At 38.6% G+C, this 26,449-nt stretch overlaps 1 protein-coding gene across 1 annotated transcript in view; it reads right to left on the bottom strand.

Moving 5' to 3' along the window:
- Positions 1-6,173: 6,173 nt before the first annotated feature.
- The window catches only part of snd1 (staphylococcal nuclease and tudor domain containing 1), a 68,611-nt gene continuing 48,335 nt past the window's right edge, over positions 6,174-26,449 (bottom strand). Inside the window, exons 17-24 of the mRNA XM_047803772.1 lie at positions 20,249-20,437; positions 14,406-14,547; positions 12,438-12,561; positions 10,172-10,241; positions 9,833-9,946; positions 9,330-9,533; positions 7,698-7,742; positions 6,174-6,898 (exon numbers count right to left, since the gene is read on the bottom strand). Coding sequence (XP_047659728.1) covers positions 6,833-6,898; positions 7,698-7,742; positions 9,330-9,533; positions 9,833-9,946; positions 10,172-10,241; positions 12,438-12,561; positions 14,406-14,547; positions 20,249-20,437 — 954 coding nt within the window. The 3' untranslated portion in view covers positions 6,174-6,832. The remainder of the gene's footprint in view (positions 6,899-7,697; positions 7,743-9,329; positions 9,534-9,832; positions 9,947-10,171; positions 10,242-12,437; positions 12,562-14,405; positions 14,548-20,248; positions 20,438-26,449) is intronic.

Raw genomic sequence — 26,449 nt, forward strand, 5'->3', positions numbered from 1 at the left:
CTGTGTGTTCAGTCTTTTTCACAGTGTATAAACCAGCACACACACATGTCCACACTGACCCACTGTGTGTTCAGACTTTACACAGTGTATAAACCAGCACACATGTCCACACTGACCCACTGTGTGTTCAGACTTTACACAGTGTATAAACCAGCACACATACATGTCCACACTGACCCACTGTGTGTTCAGACTTTACACAGTGTATAAACCAGCACACATGTCCACACTGACCCACTGTGTGTTCAGACTTTTTCACAGTATATAAACCAGCACACATGTCCACACTGACCCACTGTGTGTTTAGACTTTTTCACAGTGTATAAACCAGCACACATACATGTCCACACTGACCCACTGTGTGTTCAGACTTTTTCACAGTATATAAACCAGCACACATGTCCACACTGACCCACTGTGTGTTCAGACTTTACACAGTATATAAACCAGCACACATGTCCACACTGACCCACTGTGTGTTCAGACTTTACACAGTGTATAAACCAGCACACATGTCCACACTGACCCACTGTGTGTTCAGACTTTACACAGTGTATAAACCAGCACACATGTCCACACTGACCCACTGTGTGTTTAGACTTTTTCACAGTGTATAAACCAGCACACATACATGTCCACACTGACCCACTGTGTGTTCAGACTTTTTCACAGTATATAAACCAGCACACATGTCCACACTGACCCACTGTGTGTTCAGACTTTACACAGTGTATAAACCAGCACACATACATGGGTGCACATGGGTATGACAATACCCATGTGCACAAAGTCTCTGAGCTCCATCTAGACATGGTTGGAGTGGTAGAAATTATGTGTCCTTGGCAGAGCTCTGTCTCTCAAATTCTCATAAATCCAAATAGGTTATTTTTGACTTTAAAAATATTATTAATTATAACAACAATATAACTGTTTAATTATCTTTTTCTTAAATATGCAAATCATTACTCAATTATATATAAATAACTACTTTTTCTTAACACATATTTCTCAACTTTTCAAAAACCAATCAAAATACATGAAGGAGGTAGAAAAAAAACGTTGTATTATTTATATGGCCACCCAATGTTCAAATACCAAGGAAACAGGAAAAAAACAAACAAAAAAAAAACAAAAACAAAAAACAATTAACTCTTAATTTTCAACAAATACAATCAGCTGCTGGTAGATACTATTTTTATGTTTACCAGTTTGACACTTACCATATTTGCAACTGCAGTGTGGCTGGCACAAGCCTCAATGGTTAATTGACCCAGTGACCCCAACATAGTGCCCAATATGGCTCAGTTTGCATGGAAATTAGGGCAGAATCCCTTTTTTGTACTGTAGGTTGCAGAGCCATTTACAGATGTGCAGCACCAGCGGCTTCCCCTGGCACTGCAAGTCTTAAGCAATATGGCCTCATTGCAAGGTTGCAGACTAGACTGAACATGAGGTCTATGGTCGTCATGGCCAACATAAACCCAGTGGACTCTTGCTTGGGATGTCGCAGTCCACAGGTACTCAGTACCCTTCACTGTCAAATAGTGCACTAAAACAACAAAGTACCAGTAATAGGGCACTAAGCATAAGGAGCTTGTAATCCTTTTGATGCTTTGTGGTGTACTAATGTCTCCAGGTTTGAGGCAACCCCCTCACTACTGACCACATGAGTAAAGAACAGGATCTTGTGCTGAAGGAGATGACAATTCTTGGGATGGACGAGGATATTGGTCACTGTTTGTTGCAAACACTAGCTCCAGGTGGCAGATGTGTGCATTAACAATATAACTCAATCTTCACTTTTGTGCACTCCATGGACTTGGAGCGAGTGGCACTTGGCAATAACCACTGCCCATGCCAGGTGAGCTATGTCCTGTAGAGCCAGGAATGCATAATTGTGACAGCATTGAGGCAGAGACCATCGACACAGAAAGATGACTGGTGTGGACAGATGGGGTTACAGAAACTGTGTTACCAAAATAATTACAAGACAGACACAATTACAGTCATTTAAAACTTGACAAAGTAACTAAATTAAAATATTTATTTCTGTTTCAAGGGTAAAATTTTAAATACTAGTAGCGATATTCTCATTTAGCTATATATCCATATGATGTCGCTAATTCCCACTGTTTATAAAATGATGATTATAAATTCTGTTACAAAGCTTGTATGTAGTATCCTATTGTCTCTGTCATGAGAAAGTGAGAGTGAGTACATAAAGCTCTGACATTTTCAGAAACTTATTTTCTATTAGTTCTATTAATTTAATTCTTTAAAGCTGCACCACACGATTGTGTACACATATACACAGGAGCATGATATATGCATGATGTGATTGGTTCCCTTGTTCTCTTGATTAGTTTGTTAACTGTAAACTTTTATTTATTGCTTATCTTTTCAAATTTGTCATTCTGCCACAAACTATGTGATATTTAGACAGCATCGGTGAAATGAGCACATGCACCATTTAATTTGATGAAAATACTAGTTGTGGAAATACATACAAAAATATATACTTACATACATAGCACATGTAAAGTGGCAGAGTGCTTTGGTGATTTTTTTGCAAGGAATTTCTTCCCAGGTACATGTCCTCAAATCCATGCTCTCAGGTGGGTGTGTCTAGGTGCTGTATTTATATTTAAATGCACAATTCATCCACAAATTTGATTCAAAGTGCCGCATTAACATAGATGCAAATCACATCTAATTGTATATTATACTCTACATGTGAGTGCTGTTTGTATAGCTGTCCACTAATATTTGAAATAAACATATGATAAATATGATGGCTCATAGGATAATGGGAACTGTTCCCTCACAGTGTGTATATTCATATATAATATTCATGCATGAATTCTAAGCCAAACTAAACGAAAAGAAAATTAAAGTATGGACTTGAGCAAGGATGGGTTACCACATAAGAAAGTAAGAGGTATGTAGAGATGGGTTTTTCATTGTAAGGAGGACATGTGGGGATCAGTGCACAAGCCACACATCGCTCAGCGAGACGGAACAGAGGCAGAACTGATCACGGACAGAATGATGTCCTACTATTGGGCATTTTTGTAATACTTGTGTGTAGATCCTATATTATAATGCTTAGTGCAAGGAATTATTATACTATGTCTGCTATCCAGATACATTACTGTGATTGATTATCTTTATCAGTGTTGGATATGTGACGTGTCACTTTAACCATGCGAGTGTAACTATATTACTGAGTATAATTAGAAGCATTACTGAAAGTTATTTACTTACATGTTTATAATGCCCTGATTTTGCATGTTTACATATGCAGTTGCCAGAATAGTAGATTTTACTGAGACCTTTATCATTTCTGAAGATATATTCCATCAGTACATGAGCTGTAATATTGACATGTAATACTGTATATGTCCTTAGCTGTGAGGAGAAATTTAATCACACATCCTGAGATTTTTCTGAGCTAGTGTTACAGTGGTAAAACATTGATATAGAGGAAAAGGAGGGAGTTAAAATGTGTAAGGATTTTCTGTGTTTATTTAAATTTATTCTAACTGGTTATTAATTGAACACAAACATATACTATACTCAATTATATACTATATCATAAAAAAAAAGTGGGGCAAGTCGTGGCCTAATGGTTAGAGAGTCTGACTCGTAATCCTAAGGTTGTGGGTTCGAGTCTCGGGCCGGCCACAACTGAGGTGCCCTTGAGCAAGGCACCGAACCCCCCAACTGCTCCCTGGGCGCCGCAGCATAAATGGCTGCCCACTGCTCCGGGTGTGTGTTCACAGTGTGTGTGTGTTCACTGCTGTGTGTTTGTGTGCACTTTGGATGGGTCAAATGCAGAGAACGAATTCTGAGTATGGGTCACCGTACTTAGCTGTATGTCATGTCACTTTCTATATTACTACTATAGAAAGCATATGTGAAGCATTATGTCTGCCTTATCTCATTTGGTGCAGGCTCCTGAGAGAGAAGAGGATGCTGCAATGTACCATCAAGACTGCTAAAAAAAATATCTTGCAATGTTTGTATATTAGGTGCAATATTTGTACAGTTCCCTTAATAACAAGGTATTTTGCTTACACTGAAGATATTAGGGATTGAGATCATGAAATGAAATCTAAAATTCTGATCTATCATCTCATTCATTTTATGTTATTTACATCAAATCGTGTTTAAAAACTTTGATGGAAGACTAACCAAGTTTATAGGAACAGATTCTCTTTTTGCCGGTGACCTACAGACATAACCAAACTGTTGCATTCTTCTTTTGTGCTTTTCCAGGCTTGTAGCATAGCTATTTATTTATTTATTTATTGGGGGTGGTGGTGGTGGTGTATTCATGAACATTATATGAGCTATAACTGTTATGCTGATGGCAGTTATATGTTTCAGCATAACCAGATGAGAGGCACCAGCTTCATAAAGTTGAAGAAGGAGTAAAGGACATTAGACATCAGATGGTTATTAACTTCAAATTCTGCCAAGACAGAAGTGCTTGTATAAGGACCACATGTAGCTTTCTAATTACAGAGTAACTCTCAATGGTCTTTCTCTTTCATCTGATGGCTGAGGTCTTTCAATATCATCTTGGCAACACTTGCTGTAAATACACTGCAGGTCAGGGAGCTCAGAGCAGATGGTATACTCAGCTGATAATCCCACCCTCTGGTTAACCCACCTATCCTGATCGGTGCTGTTCCCAAACCATGCTTCCCGTCAGGATGCTCTCGGTGGCGCAGGACCTTCCTCAGAACCTTGGAGCAGTCCCTTAATTGAGGTAAATATGCTGAGGCCTTCCTTACCGGGGTGTTGATGTGACCGGTCCATGAGAGTTCTTGTGTGATATGAATACCCAGGTATCTGAAACTGTTCACTATCTACACTGAGGTTGTTAATAGGGTGGTTGCTTTTCTCCTACTTAGTGCTGAAGTCCACTGTTAACTCAGATTTTGCCCAGTAGCCGAACATACAGAAGATGCACAGAATCTACGTCCCAGGCCCCAGGACATCCAATTTGGTGGTGAGTTGGCTGTATAACAGAGGAAGCAGCACTGTCATCAGTAAAGTGATTGGGACAGCGTGTGAATTGTAATGGGTCCACGGTGTCAGGTGTCGAAGAGGCGATGACATCTCTGACTAGTCTTTTAAAGCACTTCATCAATACTGAGGTTAGGGCTACTGAGCAAAATCTTTCAGGCAGGCAGTCTGGGGTTATTTACTTGTGATAGGAACAATAGCAGACTGTCTGTAGCACATGGGGATTACTAACTGATCCAGGGTGAACCTTCATGAATATCTCCATGAACAAGAGGGCTAGCTTGTCAGTGCAGGCTCTAAGGACCTGACCTGAGATGCCATCTGGTCCTGCTGCCTTCCTGGTTTTCACACTCTTGAAAGCCTTCCTCACATTGTGCTCCGAGATGATGAATGTGTTTCCCACTCTTGCACTCTCCACATGCATGCTACTTATAGCACTGTTCATGCTGTTAGCACCACTAGTTCTGTTAGCTGCAGCCTCAAAGTGAGCGTAAAAGGTATTTAGCTTGTCTGCCAGAAGAGGATCGAGTTTTATAGTTTCTAATTATTCTTAGTCTCTTCACAGGTTTCTAGAGACACCATGTTGGTCTATAGTTTTCTTCTGTAGCACTGACATTTCCTCCTTTAATGTAGTATGCAGCTTTGTACTTGTCCATGTTCTCAGTGTTGAGCCCTATGTTGTAGGCAGCAGTGTGAGATCTCAGAGCATCACAGATGGTTTTATCCACCCACAGCTTGTGTTAGGGAAATGTTGTGATGATGGTTTTGTTTAAGTTTTACACTCTCTAAAACTAACCTGAGGGAAATCTGGGAATTTTTAATACCTTAAAGTTTATTAATTAAAACAAACATTGTGGTTAAATCTGCATTATAGCAACTGCATTAATATCATTTATGCCTCATATAATCTGTGAGCTCTTTTTCTTTCTTTTTTAAACATCCAAAATGAACTGCATGCAACATCAGCTTTCTGTGCTGGTCTGGTCAAGTTGCACCATTTTTGATTAAATTCATTTATGGAAAATCCTAATCAACATATAATATATTTGTATGAAGACATGCAGTATCCTGCATTTGTGTGGAAATGGAAATATAGCATACAAAATAAATCCATTAAATTCTCAGTGAGACAGACAAAATGTTGTTGCTCATTTTTATTTAGCAGACTTAAATACAATGACCAAGTCTATCTTGGAAGGAAATCATTTCAAACACTATTTTGTATATGTTAGAAGTGAGTAAGATACATGGAGGACACAAAGAAATCTACTGTTATATGTAAACGAGCCAGAAAAATTGAACAAATGCTTGTCAAGGCATTGGCAGCTTTTCTTTTTTTTGCCACACAGAGAAAAAACTTTCCTTACACAAAACACTCGTACATAAAAAATACACTCAGTTTCATTTTGAGTGTGCTTACCTAACTTCAAAATAATATCCATATAAATTCATAAATTGAAAATTATTTAATAATTAAGGAAGCATTTTCTCAGGAAGATGTGCAAAACCCTCTACTGAAGCTGTACAATACAGTGTGTTTTGTAAGTGCTCCAGGAATCATGGAAATTGAAATGAAAATTGGCTAAAATATCGTATCATATGGTAAATTGGTCCTTTTATACGCATCTTCATGTAAATCCTGTACTCACTTAAAAAAGAGAGCAGAAAAGACTAAATGCGCCAAGCATGGAAAAAAAAAAGAGGTGAATGTTTCAATGATACCAATAATAAGATTGTTGAAATATTTTCTTGTTTCTCTGTTAATGCATCCTCCATAACATCTTTGGACTAGCAGGACTTAGCGTCTGTATCCAAACTCATCTGCGTCATCGGCACGGAAGTCTCCATAGCGCCAAATGTTGAGCTGAAAGGAAAGAGGTGCAAGCGATTAAAAGAAGGAACAAGACATTTTGATGAACATGTACAGTGGACAGTCGAAACTGTTCAATCATTACAGGTAGAAATCACACTATATTGTCTTGTTCTAATATTTATCCCCTCAGATAAACAGAGATGATCACAAGCCACTTTATATAAAGTTGCATTAAGTCTCAAAAGGGAAGTTCGGCAAGTTCTCCTGTTACAGGGAGAGAACAAAGATGTTGTGGCTGTGAGGCCTTAGACCTCCATCCACAGAAAGAAAACAAAGTGTTTTAATAGGCATTGTACTTTTTATAAAACATTTTAAACCAGGGTTAATGTTAAGGCGTATATGTTTGTCAGATTTCAGCCCTAGCTTATTGTACAGTATTGTGTAGTCCTCTCATAAATTGGTGGCCCTCCAGCACATGGCATGAACAATAATGAAAGAAGGTGTAACAAGAGATGGATGAGGGCAGGAGGAGCAGGAAGGAGCGAGGATAGAAGGAAACAGAGGAAGGAAAGGAGAAGAGGGAGGAGAGAAAGAAAGAGGAAGAGAGAAGAGGGTGAGTGGGAAAAGTGAGAGAGGGGAAAAAGAGAATAAAGATCTTCTAAAGATCACCTAAATATTTTCAATCCTTGATAAATGTTTGCAGCTAGCTTTATTTATTTCTGTTTCCACACACCTGGTCTTAGAATCAAGGCGTGTGCTTTGTTTGTGATTTGTGTGTATAGAGAGGGGAAAAGGGAGTAGGGAGGATGAGAGGCAGGAATAAAAGAAGCTAGGATGCTTGAGGACTTACCCTGGCACTCTTTGCAGACTCCTGACCATTTAGATACTCAGTCACCTGAAAAAGAAACAGTGTTTAATCTGACTGATATTTTCCATCACCTCAATCATCCACCCAGTTCTGATGATTCCATGTTCCTGTTCTTCGGTCAGGCAACACCACAAGCATTACCCATACTGATAGAATGGCCATTTACATTTCCAAACCCCAGTAGACACAAACAGAGCGAGAGCACTTTTAATTTCAAGCTTTTAACAAATGATGGAAGATGTCAGGCCTTATTACCAAAAATCGCCACTTCTTACATCAACCATGTGATCTCATGGCATTTTTTATACAATCAGACTGTAATAAAGTCTGATACCTCCCTTGGGCGTCTTCATCTGGACTGTACACAAGTGAGGAAATGGGGTAGTGCTGACAGTAAGTGAATGAGTAAGTGCACCAACAGCACTTAAGCACTTCTGGGAAAGAGTGCAGACAAACTGAATTTGATTTTATGTAATCAGTGTAATACTCTTCCCCTTGAGGAATTATGTTGCATCATCAAGTTAGTGCTTTAAAATCAACTACATAAATGGATATAAGCATAAAACTGTGCTTGCTTTGTGTGAGTGGTCTGAAGATCAAGGCTTGTGAAGGTGGAGACCATTTGTGTGTGACATTTTCACACTGCATCTTTATTTTAGTCACCCTGTTGATTCATCTTAGAATGTAGATATAGAGACAAAAACGTCAGTTAATGTTCATGTCAAATATAAATGAGGAACTGGCTTTGACCATGGTGGTCTGATGAATCCTGATTTCTGCTGTGACATGCAGATGGTAGGGTCAGAGCATGCTGACAGTGATATCCATGGACCATGGGTTAGCAAATTTGTTCCTTATTAAAAACGTGGTAAGGTATTTGGTGGGATGTCCAAATAAAATAAAAATGCAAATAAAGCCTTAATTCCACTTGCTGTCTGGCCAAGTCAGCTATTGTCAGGAATATTACAGTAGCTGGGAAGTTTAGGTATTTATTAACTGCACAGTATTATGGGCTTCAATGCATTTTATTTTATCTTTAACCGAACCATGAGGATTCAGAATTGACTTTTTTCCTCCCCAAGTTAACAGTGTACATGTTTTCAATAACCCTTCAATCTTCATTTCTACGAACAACCAATTCAATAATATTTAATAAAAGGGATAATAAAAGGGAAGAAAATCTTACAACCAGGAGGTGTTTCTCTCTCAGATTAAAATATGTAGTTTTTTAACAAACTGTGAAGGTTAGAAATATTTTGCATGTTTTATAGTAGAGTTACACTGTATGTATTTTAACGCTAGCTATTTTAGTGTGCCTAAAATATTAATATAATGTTTATATGCATGACTGTATAAGTAATATATCTGGCCAGTGACTACTGATGAAAATTAGGCTGGTTTAGGTCAAGTGTGGTTCATGTACAATATAGGTGACACGTTTTATTAATGAGCACTGCCCATGATGAACACACAAATAAACGAATGAATGAATAAATAAAATTAGGAAGACAAAGAGGCTTTTTCTGATTTTCTGTGCTATTATGGGGCCTTTTCTCTGCACCTGAGAGAAATGTTATTGTAAACAGTGAACTCCTGTGTGAACTATTCTCTCACCATTTTCTGCAAGTGTTTCTCTTTGCGCACATCCACCATGACCAGACCTTCTTTGACCAAGCCGAGACCCACGTCATCTTTAGAGTCAGCAAACTGCAGAGTGACGTGTGGACAAGTGGAGCCACCATACTCGACATTTAGCATACACTGTGTGTTCTGGATGTCCCTCACCAAACAGTCCACTGTATCAGCCCGTGCATCCTCCTGGAGGAGTGAAATTAGAGTTTCAGCATTTATCAGCCAGACCACAATCTCTGACTTCAGGCTATAATCAAGGTTCCCTCCATATGTACAAGAAGAACAACAAGAAGAAGAAGAAATGAATAATGGTAACAAACCATCATGTGTCATAGGCAGTGGTGGTAAAATATGTGGAACAATTTACAAAGTGATGTAAACGATGTGTATACTGGTGTGGAGGTGGGACTCTCAGACCACATTAGAACAGAAATTGTTCCTGGGGAACAAAGTGGTGTTCAGTCTGTTTTTGTGCATCTACTTACATCTTGGGGGACCTGGATGAAGGCAAAGGTGTACTCTGTGGCCTGTGCAGGCAACGCTCGAGTACTGAACGCAGAAGGAAGAGCAGCTAGACGTACAGAAGACAATATCTCTCTCTGCAGATTAAAACACACACATAGAGGCTGTATTTATCAACCATCATCTGAAAGATCGGGAAAATCCTTCAACAGGCTGACAGAGGCATTCATGTGAAGAAGGGAAGAGGGAGGAACACAAGCATTACTACCTTCACTCCTATTAGGAAAAGCACTTATTCAAACCTTTTAAGATCCATGACACTAATATACTGGATATATTACACACACAGCATTATTACTCACATTGCCATAGTCTATGTAGAAGACGTGAACCTTTGCTGCAGTTTCAACCTTCTCCACACGAGCTCTGTACCTAGAGAGATACACGCATTGGGAAAAAAGTGGTAATGAGAGGAAGCAGGACAAGTGTGGGGATAAATATTCAAAACTAGTAAAGGATAAATGTACTTGTGCAGCCATCTCTGAGCCCTTATGCCTGGAGGGCAATAACTGCATCAAACCACCCTGTCATGTAGCCTTAGATACGGAGAATTAAATCACTTCCATGTAATGTACAGAGGAACAGTATCTGCACTGTTGTGTGATGTCTCCACAACATTTATCTTGCTCTGCTCCTCTTGCAGACCTCTTCCCTCTACAGCAGGGGTGTCAAAGGCCCTGTTCACACTCAAATCTGGCCCAGATATGATTTTTTCAAATCAGATCTGGGCCACTTCCATATGTGGTCCTGAATCAGACCCAAATCTGATTTTTTCCAATGTGTCCGCAGTGTGAACAGCCAAGGCAGATTTGATGCGACTTTTACGTCAATCTGCATCGACATTTGTCACAATTATGCGAAAACCTTTTTTTTTTCTTCTTGCGCCGGCGAAAACGTGACACAAACGTGACTAGCAACGTGTGTGTGTGTTAAGAGTGTTATATAAAGTGGTTACGTGAACCAGCTCATAATGTTTGCATTGCAACGGCGTGCTGCATGTGACGTCATCGTTATTGTTCGTTTGCGCATGCGGGTCAGTTCGAAACCGCAAACAGTTCACACTGGTATCTGATATAGGTCACATTTTAAATGGTAATGTGAACAGCCAAAGAAAAAAAATCAGATCTGAGCAAAATATCCGAATTGAGCATTAAGACTTGCAGTGTGAACGTGACCAAACTCAAATTCACAGTGGGCCAAAATATGAAACTGAGTCACAGGCCAAACTGAATATTTATTGAAAAATGATCTGCAACTGATATGTAATGTTCAACCTTTTTCATATGGAAACAAACTTTAGTTTTGCTTAAATACAGGATTTGGAACAACCAGAGCTTGTTATTACAAACACATAAGAGATTAAATTTGATATAAAAGACACATCAGTGGTGTTCATGTCACAAACTTTGACCATACACTTTTTGACAAACTCTCCCTCATTAAAGGGCAGATTTTGCCGTCTCTGCTGAAACAATAAAGCTTTACAGCAGCTTCACTTTTTGATTTAGCTTTCATGAACATAGTCTGCCGGGAAACCAGACTTTTTTCATCTCCTCGCCTTCTGGAGCTTCTGCTTTACGTCCAGGTCCTTATACTTCTCATAATGTTTCGTTTCATAGCATCTTCTTATGTTATATTCTTTCGTTACAGACACGTTAACTCCGCACACAAGAAAAACAGGTCTGTCCTTTATATTTGTGAACAGATAATCTGCCTCCCTTGAAAGCTCCTATTGTCCATCTTTCGTTTGGCCATTTTTGTGGAGGGTGGAATTAACTTGCCCGATGTGACTGTAACATGGTTGTTAATGACTGTCAACAGAGAATGAGGGGCGCTTGCTGTTCGTGACTATGCGTCAATACAGTGGCAAGGCATTCTGGGAGTTGTAGTATTAGTGGGACATGCAGCTAGTCAGCTGTAATGCACATTTGATATGATCTCACATGCCAAATATAATTACACCAGAGTTTGACACCCCTGCTCTACAGCACCACTGAAATTAATATAGTTACTCCCAACATGGCAAGAGTGGCTCTGTCCTTCAGGGATATGCCACATTTATTTTTTGTACATTTTTTTCATATTGCACTTTTTTTTAAGAATGTTCATATAACTGCTTATGGCAGCTGTATGCACATACTTTTATTTAGCTTCATATTTTTCAGAAATAAAATACTTGAGTTTTGTCCAACAAAATAAATAAAACAGGTGTACAGTGTATTTTAAAAACTAAAGGTGAGGTTTTCTCTTTTAAGTTTGTACAAAGTATTTAAGCTCATTTAAATGCATTTGTTTCATGCTGGGGCTGTTTGTCATCCATTGTTTTAGGGCTTATATCATGAAGGCACTACAGCATACTGGTGTTCATTTTAATACCAATATACCACTAGGTGGCCCGAGGTGTGGCAAGCTACCTGCTCACACCAGCCTTTTGTCACCACTGATTTATAGGCAAGCAGAGTCCATTTTGAGCACAGTTGACTTGTAAAGCTAACCCACTATATGGCCGAGCTGAACAGACAAAAGCTTGACACACTACTAAAAATAAGCCGGCTTTTAAGTGCTTACCATTCTCCATCAGTGAACTTGGCAATGCAGTAGTCCCCCCTTTGTGGGGTGAAGGCGCCCTCCACAGGTGGCTGATTTGCAATCTCCGCCCGCATGGTCTCCATCAGGCTTTCTAGCTGTGCACCTGCAGAGATTACAACAAAAAACAAAAACATTGTGACTGGTAAAGTGCCATCAGCTGTAGAGGCTGTTTCATCTATTTTGGCTATGCTCACTCTGAGTCAAGGATATGCAGGTGTGTTCATTTTTGCTTTTCCTTTGTCTTAAAGATGATCTGCTATTCTGTCACTTCCTGCAACAACCCTGCCATCTGCAGAAACACTGATCTGGGAGATTTTTAGAGGATTGTGGGGCAACATATGGAACACAACGATTAACACTCATCATTAACCTCCATTAACCATTATCTTTCATTTCTGTTATTGGAATTAATCAGTTCTCAAAGACTAAGACAGATGAACACTCTGTCCACCACCCAATATAAAAAAACTCAATAATATTTGCAGATCTTGTTAAATTATTAGTTATTTTTGGGTGTTGCATAGACCTGTGAGTTTTAAACAGTGTTATTGTTTTGTTGCAGAATTACTCAGTCATTTTCCAAAATTACTCCAGAATAAAAAATATTAACAAGATTTACATTGTTCTTAATATTAAATTGAACTAGTTAACAACTCTTCATACAGTTCATTGCTGAAGACCTTCAACAACTATTTTAGGCTTAAGACTTATTTTTTACGATAATAAAAAACTGGAACTGGGAATCTTCTAAATGAATCTAAATGAAACTGATTTCCCCTCAGTGCTTTAGATCATCTGCCCATATGACTCATGTACCAACATCTACACTCATCTGTTTAAGGCTGTAGTAAGGCCTGTGTGTGTTTGTGAATACAACTACTAGTCATACAAGTTTGACTAGTACCTGCATGTCAAGACACGCAAATACAACAACCAGATACGCCAGGAACAAAGCAGAAAGTTATCGCACAAAAGTGTACAGACAAAATTAGAAAAGAGAGAAGGAAAGGCAGTAATGCTTCAGCAATTGAAATGGTACTTTGGTGTAAGTGGTCTGTTATTGAGGTGATGTTTCCTTATTGAGTCGCAGTGTTTCCATTAGTGGGGAAATTAGTTTGGTGGCTCTTTTCAGTAACTTGCGGTAATAGTCAGGATAAGATTAAGGACCTGCCTAAAAGAAATGTGATGTAATATTTTTGCCACTTCACCCACCCCAAGGGGTAGATAATATACACACATCCAACACCCAGTATGCAGGATAAAAAACTGGTCATATGTTGATTGATCAGCATTGTGTGTCTGCCCAAGTCTTTCCAGAAAATAAGGTTTTCCTGTTCATAAACTACTCTTGTAATTTCTGGCTTGGCAGAAAGAACACACTACAGAAAAGAAATCTGAGAACTCTTATGGGACTTATTTAGCTTTCATCCACAGTCACCAGTAGGACCAAGAATAGGGAGGGAAGCACAGAACGAAACAATCACAGCCTGTGTGCTAAATTACTGCTTTGTAAGACGGAAGCAATTAATGACATTGTGCTGCGGTTGTTTACATCGGATTTTTAAAATTAGCCGTGAACTCCTGCAGCGTAAGGAAATCTGCCTCATAACATGCTTTCAGTTTCCGCTGCTTTAAAATGACACTTCCTCATTCAGCTTAAGTGAATGGTCTCGTGCAAAAGGATTCTGAAAGTTTAAAGTCTGACACTGAGGATATATATTGTGGGATCATATAAAATGATTTTACTACAATAATCATGCAGGTTAGTTTTGGAGCTAAACTCAGCTCCCTAGCAGATGGTGAAAACATGCTGGAAATAAAAAGAAGCACATGTTAGTAATGCATATGCTATATATTAATAACCTTTGGGGATATTACAAGCTTTTGTGAGCAATTTGGAAGTAGTTATAATTTATGAAAAGTACTGATCCCTAACTCATTACTCACCAGTTTCCACATCCTGTGTGTAAAAGTGCATGCTGTCTGTGATTTCAGTGACATAGACAGGTCTGTACTTGGCCACACGTTCCTTCTCTTCCGATAGCTGGGCTACCTCTTCTGTTGGCTTTTCCTCATAATTGGCCCAAATCTATCGAATAACCAAAAAACTGTTATGTAAAATACTGTACTGTATATAGTGTAACACAAACCATTCAAACCATCAGCATTTAACCTCATACAGAGAGCAGAATTATAAATAATCAGCCAGCACTTTCAAAATTCTGTGTCTCCAAACAGTGTCATAGAGAATGCACACAGTTTTCTTTAATTCATACTTCCAAACTACATGTTTGATGCCAGGCACTACAGGACAGAGGAGTCTGACCATAATGCATCACCAGCATAACCTTTATTACCCTTTAACCAAACCTTTTCACAGTCATACTCACTGAACAATAAGAGTACTAGGTTGGCATATATGACATGGGCTCATGTGGTGATACTGTGTTATATGTAAATATTTCTGTTAGAATTGGATAACAATAAATTTTTTGGCACAATATTACACTACCACAGTATTTAGTGTGGGATTACTCAAAAGCCTTTTTGTGATCAAAAACTACAGCAACAACAGAGATAAAAGTTAAGTTAAAGGTAAAATTAAAATGAAAGGTTATTTTTTAACGTGCATTATTGCAGAACCACCTAAAGATCCACCCGAGTTACTGAGGTTGCCCCAGTTCCCAACTGCACACCTGATACTATTACATTCGCCATAAATCTACTTCAAACCTGAGATGGTGGAAATAGTCGTTTTCCTGAGGTTATTGCCATAAAAATGCTCTTAAACTTTATGATTGCACTGTATATGTCTGAAAAAGACTGGATGCACTGTGTGTTCTTCAGTGCATGTTCATCCAGTTCCTCTGATCATCTCAAAACCATCGCAATTTACCAGATTGGGTAATAAAACATTTAGGCCAGCACTTGTTCTAAGTGTTACACAGTGTGTGAGTTTGAAAAAGGTGCAATCTCTGCAGCAAGCTCTTGTGCGTTATGGGAGTGAGAACTAGAGACTGGATGGCAAAATGGGATTAAAAACACTCCTGTGAGCTTGCTGAAAATCCTGATTTATTTCTCTTCTGCTGTTATAATGTCCTCCACTCTTCCATGAAGGCTTTTCACTAGATGTTGGAGTGTGTCTGTGGGGATTAGTCATCATTCAGCTACATGAGCATTAGTGAGATCAGACACTGATGGTGTAAGAGTGAGGAGGTCTGGGGTTCAGTCAGTGTTCCAGTTCATCCCAAAAGGTGTTCAGTGGGGTTGAGTCAGAGTCAGGGCTTTGTGCAGGACACTCGAGTTCTTCCACTCCAACCTTGTCTTCATGGATATCAGGGGCTTTGAGCATAGGGACACTGTTATACTGGGTCATTGTTTGAGCTTATTAGTTCCAGTGAAGGGAAACTGTAACATTTTTACAAGTCTTTTTATTCAAAGAACCATACATAGGTGTGATGGTCAGGTGTCCACAGATCTTTTCGCTGTCGGTTTCCTCCTCTTCCATGATGAGACACAAAAAACTAATTATATTACTAAAGTAAAAATTCCACTTGAAGGACATGGCCATGTGAGGCAGCTTATGTGCAGCACTATACAATATCCAAGTAAATATACAAGTCTGATATACACCATGGTGACAATGTTAGCATCTATTTTACAAACAAACAAAGCACAAAAATCTGAACAAAGAGAAAGAACCTTAGTAAAGTACTTCAGGGAAAGAGATGGAAAGATAAAATGCATTGGGAAGAACAACTGGTTAAGGACCTAAGAATAGCCTTCCTCTGCACTGAAGACTTTTTTTAAGCAGGTAATGAAGAAAATTAATGAGCTGTTAACTGAATCATCAGCCCTGGATCTGCCAGCTTGAACCTGTCTTTGGCACGCAACTTATCTTATGAGTATGTGTGAATGTATATGTGTGGGCGCCAACAGGATCATAACACTGTAGGAAACTTGCTGGGTGACAGAATAACCCTGAATATCAACTTTTAATGAAATAATTGTCATGACTGTGTACTGATTTACTGCGAAGCCACAGGGGCTTTTTACAGCTGGTCACTTTATGTGTTTTCTGTGACCCGATAGCTATCCCATTGTAAAAAAGACCAGGTCTAAATGCCCTCCGAAACGTTTTTGAGACGGATATAAATCCGATAGATCAAACCCCTTCAGGAGGTGGACTGGGACGCATTTCAGATGAAACTGGACAGGTGTAAATGCATGTAGTTGTTCAAGCCACATACGTCAGCGCTATACTCCTACCAAACGGAAGTACGTCACTCACAAGTGACTCACGAGTCGTGCATCGTGCCAGAAGCAAATAACGGATGACAAGCAGGCATTTTTTGCTCTTTGGAGCAATGAAAGGGTCCAACAAAAGCTTTGTAAATCATATAGACAAAAGTATATTTAAGTACATACACCAAAGTGTGTTCCATTTCAATTACCAGAAATGAGGTAAAATATATTAGCATTTTGGGCGGGAGTAGAAAGATCGGATTGATATCCGATTCGCCAAGGCGCATTTATGTGGCCTAATGTAAATGGAACAGTTTTAACAAATCAGATAGCTATCGGATCAGAGACAACACATGGAATGACCAGGTGTAAAAAGGCCCACAAACCTTCATGGCCACAAGTGAACTACAGCATCATTCAGCCCATTTTCAACCTTTCAACATGGTAGGTAAAGAAACTATAATTTTTCTTTTCAAGGTAGGTGTGTGTGTGTGTGTGTGTGTGTGTGTGTGTGTGTGTGTGTGTGTGTGTGTGTGTGTGTGTGCGTGTGTCCGTCCACCATACAGGGTAGTCAACAGGCTTGTGCAACACTGATTCTTTCCTGGCCGCAATATTATTTTTGAAAACATTCATTTGATACCACCCCCTGGTGGGAAATTTAAATAAGACGACCCAATGCAAGTAGCCACGCATGATGCCTGCGTGTGCTCAGAGAAATATCAGCCCTCACACCATTGCAACAAAATGCTGACAAGGTAAATGAAATTATGATTTGCCCAAAATGGCTGATTCCAACTAAATTTGTTTGTTCATTCATGGAGTAAACTGTAAGTAAAGGAAGCCGTTTGTGAAATGAAATAAATTAAAATATAGAGGAGACTTTTGCACTGTTGCACTACAAACGCAGGATTCATTTGAAACATTCATCTGTATGATACAACCAACATTTCCCCTTTAATCCACAAAAAAGGCATCTGAAAATACAGAAAGGCTGATCAAGCCGTGTCCCACTGCTCTGCAAAGACTGCTAATGCTTACATTTCTCAGAGGAAATTGTTATTATCCAGTCAAGCTGAAAGCCTCCTACAGGAATCAACTGTGGTGGCCAGCATTGGATGTTAAACCCAGACTGGGATTTTTAGTTGATGTCATTAAACAAAATCAATATATTATATTAGACAAACTGAAATTAAGGGACTTATGCTTCATTTACTCTTTTAATTTTAAAATGCTCTGATGGCTTTTGTTCGAGACTATAAAAAGATTTTCTTTTTGTTTTCTGCAACTTTAATTCTTGAGAAGGTTACAACATTATCTGGATTCAGTGAAACATTTTTTAATTGATTAAAATAAGTAATTAATAGGTCATTAGACACACGGTCTGGATTGTGGGACTAGGCTGTGGTGATCCTTTCTTGGCTGGGCTGATTTTTTTAATGAGCCAGAAAGTATTTTACTTTTCTATTTCTATGACTTTGGATATTTATCAAAATATAAGCATTAAAACTGTGTTGAAAAAAAAGAGGGATTGTTGGATGGTGAGAACTTGATGGTGTGCAGTTATGCAAAAGTAAACCATAGGAATGTCATGATGGTCCTGGTGAACTGAAAGCCAGTGGTGAACTGAATTTAAGTATACTTCTTTTTTGGTTAATAGCATGTTTATTTATTTATTTATTTATTCATTCATTCATTTATTCATTTATTTTTAAAGACAAGAATAAATAAGAACTCATTTCAAGTGTATCATACTTCACAAAAATATTCTTGAAAGGCCTGTTAAGATGCAAGTTCATGAAAGCAGGCACTCAAATAAGAATATAATTAATTTATTATATAATTTACCCATGTGTTAGATCATTTAAGTTCCTTTAAGTTCATAGACTCAGCAGGAGAAGCCCTTTAGGCAAAGCCAGTGATCACCCTCCTCCCTGCATTACAGTGGGTGAGTGACAATTCGCTGGCATGAGCACAGAGCCAGGGCTAATGCCATGACTTGCCCACAGGAGCACCACTCCTGCCCTCTTCACACGTCAATCAGGTTTGTTCTCCTCAGTAAGACACTCAATGAGAAGCATGCTGAAAGAGCTCTACTGTACTATTCTATAACACATAAAATGAGCAAGGATTTTGTGGGCTGCAGTTATGTGCACACTGCAAGCCAGGACACTGCAGGAAGTTTCAGGGTCTTAGAAATGCACAGGTTTTCTAAAATAGTTCTTAATTTAAGAGCTAAGTATACATGAGCTCATTAAAAAAGTGACTAAATATTATAGACGTGTGTAAATGAGTGCTCAGACCCCATCACAATACAAGTGTGTAGCAATGGAACTTTGCTACACACTTGCTGTAGCAATGGAACAAGTTTCCAATGGAACAGCAGCTTGTAGTCATTGAACTGCTGGATGTCCAGGTAGACTTGTGAAGGTGCTGTTCTCATTTAGTGGTTCATAACTCTCAATTTCCAAAGACTTAAAGCAACCTGAACAGCAACACAGCTCCACATCAAGAATGTGATTGCTCCCTAAGCTAAGCATGTAGACAATCTCAAAAGGTTTGTTTTTTTTCAGTAATGAAATGAAATGTGATAGTACCATATGAACAGTCAAAAGTTTTGATCTGCTAAATATTAGATCTTTTACATCTACAGTGGTTCTTGTACCTGAATCTGTTACTGATCAAGGCTTGGATTTATTCCAAATACATATGTGGGATGCAGTTTGGGATACCTTGAATAAATGGTAGCCAAAAATATAGCAATCTTCCCTCTTCCCTCAATGGGGAAATGGAGTGTCCAACAGTGGCTGGCTACGTGCACATGTTGCAGCAGGCAACTCTCTTGACAGAGGGCCCTCGTCTGTGCAGTAATGACTGGGTCTTTCAACAGGACATCAGGGGCTACTCACTACTGAGTCTTTTTTGACACTTTTAGTTCTGTTGTGGGTATTTTTGGTATTGCGATGGTCTTAAACTTTTGATCAGTTGATGAACAGCCTGTTTGAGTTTAAATGCAGTTTTCCATAAATTGCCAATCTGTTTTTTTTGTCTTTTACTCCTTTTTCTTCTTGACATTTTGAAGCAGTTCGTACCACCAGCAAAAAGGCACATTGTGTGTAGGCGTGTATATACAGTACATAACTAAGAGCCAAAAATGTAACTAGGAACAAGATCACCACAGGATTCGTTTTTAAACAGTTTAGGGTCACAGAAAGACATTATAATCAAAGTCCACTGGAGAAGAGGAGAGCACCGGTGAACAGACAGTACAACTCTACTCCCACCCAAAGTGACAGGAGTTTGATTAGAACACAGGTTTTTAGGCAACAATGAATTAAAAAAAAATAAAAATAAAAAAAAAGCAACAATGTCAATGCATTAAAGGTCCCTTGCAATTAGACAGCACAGACTTATAGATACAAAGACAATTCATAGCAGAGCAGAATTCAAACCAGAGTGAGACTGGGGAAACAAGCTAATACTGACTGTCCACTCTGATCTTATTAAATGCAAAGTTTACGATGGTGTGTGTGTGTGTGTAGACTCACCTTGTCTTTCCTCTGCCTTGCCACTTCTTCAGCAGACAGCAGAGTTTTGAAATAGGAGCTGCGTTCAGCTGTGAAGTGAACCTTCGAGAGCGAGTTCTCCACCAATGCCACAGACAGATTTATTCCCTCAATGTGAAGCCAACCAATAAAGTTGCCTGCTTTGTCCATGCTCTCCACCTCAACCTCTACCTAAAACATAAAGAGAATGTATTACATATGAGAAATCCCCTTTGGACTGAGGATTACACTTAACAAAATACCAGTTTAATGCATCTTATAACTGTCAATTCAAATGTTACATGGAAATAAACTTCAGTCACAGTTTAAAAATTACACACTTTTTATATGGTTTAAAAGAACATAAACCTTAATTAAAATAAATATTCAAAAACTACTTACTATCAAATTAGGTATAAATATTTAAATGAGGCAGAGACAACTAAATTACTTCATTCATAAATAGTATATAATCAAATTTATTATATAATAATTAAAAAAATACCATATAGACTTATCTGTCATGTCAGATCAACTACACATACTGTTATTGCTTCCACTTTTACACACGTGACACTTATTTTTCTCTCAGTAGAAGAGCCACCACTTCCACATTCTTCTTTAACTTCTAATTTCGATGGATGGATACCGGCTTCCTTAAATTAAACCCTGATAGAACTGACATTAATTTGTTGCCCCTAAAACGCTCATCACTAAAACTTCAGAACAAACTCTGTATTATCTTTGACAGCGCTGCTCTTCTTTATAAGCCTCATACTGGGTCATATATTTTTATTGGGTCTGCAACACTGAGAACATGCTTAGGTAAAGATGCTGAAACATCACTTTTATAAGCTCACACTGTAATTCCCTATCCCAAGATGACAGGGATGCCGTCTTATAGTCAGTAGTCTTCTGCATTTAAACACATAGGCCAACACAGACACACCTGTGTATACTGCCTACACAAAGATATTAAAGCAAACACTCGGAGCGTACGTCTCTAATACAGGAGTGTGTTTGCACTGGAGCTAATATTGGACAGCCATGATATCACAGATCCAAGAGAAGTAAGCTTGAAAGAATGATATAGGCGGTGCAGAAATCATCACTTATAAACAGGAGCCAAGCAGAAAGGCAGAATATAATGAAATACTAATGACTGGTCTTGTGATTATGAATACAAAATACAAATGAAAACTCTAAAATGCCATGTGTCATTTATTTGTTCTACAAATGAACAAAAACTCTTGTGTGGAGGCTGTAAGTGGTAGTGTATGTCAATGTGGAAGGAAAATTGAGCTGTTTTCACACCGTTCCTTCACCCCACTTCATGCTTATGTTACCCTCTGGTGACCTTCTAAAGTAGGGTACAACCCGCTCTCCTTCATTTCGGAGAGTTATTCATAAAGAGGCAGTTAGCCTCCAGTCAGTCTTGCCTTGTTATCATTAGTGGCCTGCATTTAGCTTGTTACTTGTCCTTCGAATATGCAGATGTTTCTCTCCGGGGAGCTGAAAGCTTTTCTCTGCAGTGTCACTGACTTTGACTGCGCTGAGTAGTTTCTATTTTACCATTCGCTACAGGGCATTTACCACTCTCTTTTTCTGCCTCTTCACTTTCTCACTGAAACAAATAACATTTTTTTATCCAACAGCTAAAGCATGTAAGTGAAACCCATTTTGCTGTATTAAGATAAAGCAATAGAAGTGACCACCACATCATGCAACATAAAAACAGTTTGTAGGAAAATAAATATATTTAACATACTGAAACTCTCACACATTCAAATGTTGAGAAAGACACCTGAAAGGGCAACAAGGGCATGTAATCTTAAGTAACCCTGGTTATCGGGTCAAAATGTGGAGCTGAGCATCCCATCTGCAAGGTAAATAACTAGCATGGATAAGAGGCAGTGGGTGTTGGGCAATGCTATGACAGATGGGCTCTGTGACAAGCCTTGATTTTCTCTGGTAACTAACGCTGGGGGAGTGTGTTTCTCACACAGACACACTCTCGCCCACATGCACACACACTGCTACTCCAACGGTTCTAGTACAACAATGCAATTTTTTTGGTGTATTAGTGAGGAGTGGGATGAGAAATGCAGGACGTTCACTGACAGCTTTATAGACTGGCATCAGCTCTACCATAGACAAAGAATTGGTGAACCTCTATAAGAAGTCCCCTTCAGCCTCAGTTAGGACCCAGGGTGAAAAGATTGAGGGAAGCAGGTCTGCCTGGGGTTCAGCTGAGTGACAAGTTAGGGAAATCAAAATCGACAAGAAGGGCCAAAGACACCTATTTGTGAGGGATTATAACGCCATTTTACATAAGGGATTATAACTGACATCTCGCCTCCTACTGAATTTATATAACACACAGGCTTAAGAAAATGTGACTCATCTCTGATTCCCTAACCTAATGTTAAATGTGACTTATGTACCACACACACCTTCTTTCATCTCACTGATAGAGTTCAGGTTGGTTTACAACTCCTGACTTTTGTATCTATTATATTTCTTATTTTACATGACAGTTAAAGACCCAGGCTTTTCACTGTATGGGATTTATTTTTTATTCTTTGTATAAACAGTATGCTGAACCTTTCCACAACACACCAAGGTAAAAGGTGATAATCCCAGGTTCTGTCAGTCTTCCTCTCTCCTGTTTATTTCCACCTCCTTTCTCTCACTCTGCTTTTCCCACCTGTACATGTGCAGGTCTGCTTAAAAAGACTCCTCCAAAACCTAATATAAATGGAAAACCTTTTAAAGAAGGTAAAGTGCTGAAAAGTTTCAAAGCTTTCATTGTACAACAGGCAAGAAAGTGCTGTGATTTCATCCATGAGAATTCTACAGTATGTCGAAACTAATAAGGAGAATCTCAAATGGACACAACCAGAAAACATAATGCCTCCAAGATCTAGTAACAGAGCCTTAACAAGGAAGGGGAAATAACAGAGCTAAATTTACTTGAATTCCACTGTGCTGTAATGTATATGTGGCAATAATAAAGGCTTCTGTGCCCCGTTCTGTTCTGTTATTCAAAAATAATAATAGTGAAAACCTACAATTTCAGGTTTTGGACACAGGGTGCACTTTTGGACTGATTTAGAGGCAGCTCAGTAGGACACCGTGTAGCCTTCCCAGTGTATAGATTTCTTTTGGATATTTGTGGAAAAGGAACTTGTGCCATCACTAGTTAGGTTGAGTTCATGCTACAGGGCTGCAGTTACATTCTTTTATAGTTTCATAAATGTGTACCACAAAGACAAATGGAGCTTGCATAATAAAGGTCATTAATGGAGAGCTAGCCCTGCTGAAAAAACAGCATAAACCAGCATGAATTCCATGCTGGTCCAGGCTGGTTTTTACTGGTTCGTGCTGGTCAGTGCTGGTATAGCTGGGTGGCCAGCATAGTTATGGTGTTATCAAGCAAAACGGGGCTGGTGTAGCTGGTTAACCAGTATGATGTTGCTGGAATGAGCTTTATGGGAACAACCTTTATTATTGCTTGTGTATGTTTCTATGTAACACATTAATATAAGATTAAAACACAATATATTGGAATATATTTAATTGTAAGTGTGTTATTTCTTTTGCTCCCTCTTTTGAATAAAGAACTGAAATAACAAAGAACAAAAAACTTTGAATAACAAAGAATAAAAACATTTAAAAATCGTTCGTTAGGGATTAAAGTCTCCACAAATTAAATATAGTAATACCAACAAATTTTGACTTCCCGGGCTCAATGAGGGAAGCCGCATATAAATCATACAGAATGATGGTTTTGAAAGATACACACACACACACACACACACACACACACATATATATATATATACACACACACACACACACACACATATATAAATACACACACACACACACACACATATATATAAATACACACACACACACACACACATATATATAAATACACACACACACACACATATATATATATATATGTGTGTGTGTGTGTGTGTGTGTGTGTGTGTGTGTATCTTTCAAAACCATCATTCTGAAAAAACTAACTAAAAAAAACAAACAAACAACTTAACTATTGAGACAAATGGATTTTTATATATATATATATAATATATATATATATATATATATATACACACACACACACACACACACACACACACACACATATATATATATACACACACACACACACACACACATATATAAATACACACACACACACACACATATATATAAATACACACACACACACACACACACACATATATATATTTATGTGTGTGTGTGTGTGTGTGTGTGTGTGTGTGTGTGTGTGTGTGTGTGTGTTTATATAAACAAATATATATATATATATATATTATATATATATATATATAAATCCATTTGTCTCAATAGTTAAGTTGTTTGTTTGTTTTTTTTAGTTAGTTTTTTTAGCGGTAATGTGAAGAGATATTACCCAGCATCAGCCTTTAAAGCAACCATGTTCACGAAGGTAAATGTACACTAGTTCCTGCACATTCCAAAAATAAATCTCACAATGTTTTCGACTACATTATATACCTTACATCTTGTTTTTGCCACCGTAATTAGGATTTTGTTTTGGGGTAAATAAAAAGCTTCCGCTTCTACACGACGAATCTGCTGATCACTGGGAATCAGAATGTTTACATACGTGAGGTACCTGGATGACGGCTGCACGGCAGTTGTTTCAACTAGCAAAATTAAGGACTTTAAATATGACATGTTTGACCAAACTCCGGTTTATTGGGTAGCTACGATGGAAGCAAGACTTCTTCAGGGCACAAATACTAATGCTTAAAAGGTATGTAACTTAAGCAGTAGCTGTTTTATCGTAACTCGTTCACTGCACAATATAAACAAATGAGTGATATATAGTTTTGTTTCTTATTTTCAGAGAATAAAGAAGACATAGAGCAGGAGTTGTCTAAAGGCAAACGACTCCGGGTAGCACCTCTTAAAAAAACATGGTCATCGCCACCACATACTACTTGTTACTTGCTAAAAGAGAGAGCGGAAGCTAAGACCGAAAATGTGTGTTGTAAAGGTTATATTGTGTAACATTATTTGTGCACGTGTGTATATTACAGTGTGATAGCAAATGTCATTGTCCAATAAAAAAAGTGAATTTCAATTCTCTAGAAAATTGTCTTGGTCTTTATTTAACTATGAATATGCACTAAGAAATGTGATGTAACAAATGGGTTTTGTTGTGGTCATACTGGGATTATACCAGCATCCAAAAGACAACATATGTTGACCAGAACACCAGTATCCCAGGCTGGACGGCCAGCACACCAGCAACCAGCACCTAATGCTGGACCAGGATACCACCATCCCAAGCTGGTCCCAGCATGCAAAACATACCTTATGCTGGACCAGCAATGCTGATTTTTTTTAGCAGGGAGGACAGGCGTATAGAGACTTTAGTACTCTTCTGTACACCCAGACTCTCTACAGTTCTATCCTTCTTTACAATACAAACAGCCTGGGAAATAGTGTTAAGCACACACTAAACACACATGCTAAAGAGAGGTGAATGATTTGAGGGTATATAATTTAGATGAATACAATAATACTTTTTTTATTAATATTAAAGAGAAATCTGCATTCTAAATTGTTATAAACGCTGATTCTTATTTAAACAGGTCTGACTTCTGCTCTGCCCCTCTAGTATGGATTAACTGACAAAGCACACTGTGACAAGCTGGGCAGTCGGGAATAAAGCAAGCACAAACAATAGTGTGTTAGTTACAGACAAACTGTGTGCCCATGGGTTGTGTTTTTGCATCAGACACAAACACACGGAGTTGATTGGAGATCAAGATGGACAAGCGACACAAGTGGAATCAAATGCTGATTGAGCGTGGTTAGCCTGAAGACCTGTAAACAGACAGTTTTAAGACGGTTTTAAGATAAATGGAAGGCTGTGGCATAAAAAAAAAAAATTCAGACGGCATTTGGTCACTTCCCTTCCTCCCCCCAAAGGTCAGACTATTTACTATTGTACACTGCATCACTGAATTGCATTGCCACTATGAGGAACTGTTTCAAAGCTATCAAGATAGAGAGGAAGGGAAGTGTGTGTGTGAGAGAGAGAGAGAGAGAGAGAGAGAGAGAGATGAGGCGAATGCTATAGCACAGCACTGCCCACTATGTCTCTCAACTAATCCACTGTTACACATTCTGTCT

Source organism: Tachysurus fulvidraco, chromosome 19, assembly GCF_022655615.1.
Source record: "Tachysurus fulvidraco isolate hzauxx_2018 chromosome 19, HZAU_PFXX_2.0, whole genome shotgun sequence".
In the NCBI taxonomy this organism is placed as follows: domain Eukaryota; kingdom Metazoa; phylum Chordata; class Actinopteri; order Siluriformes; family Bagridae; genus Tachysurus; species Tachysurus fulvidraco.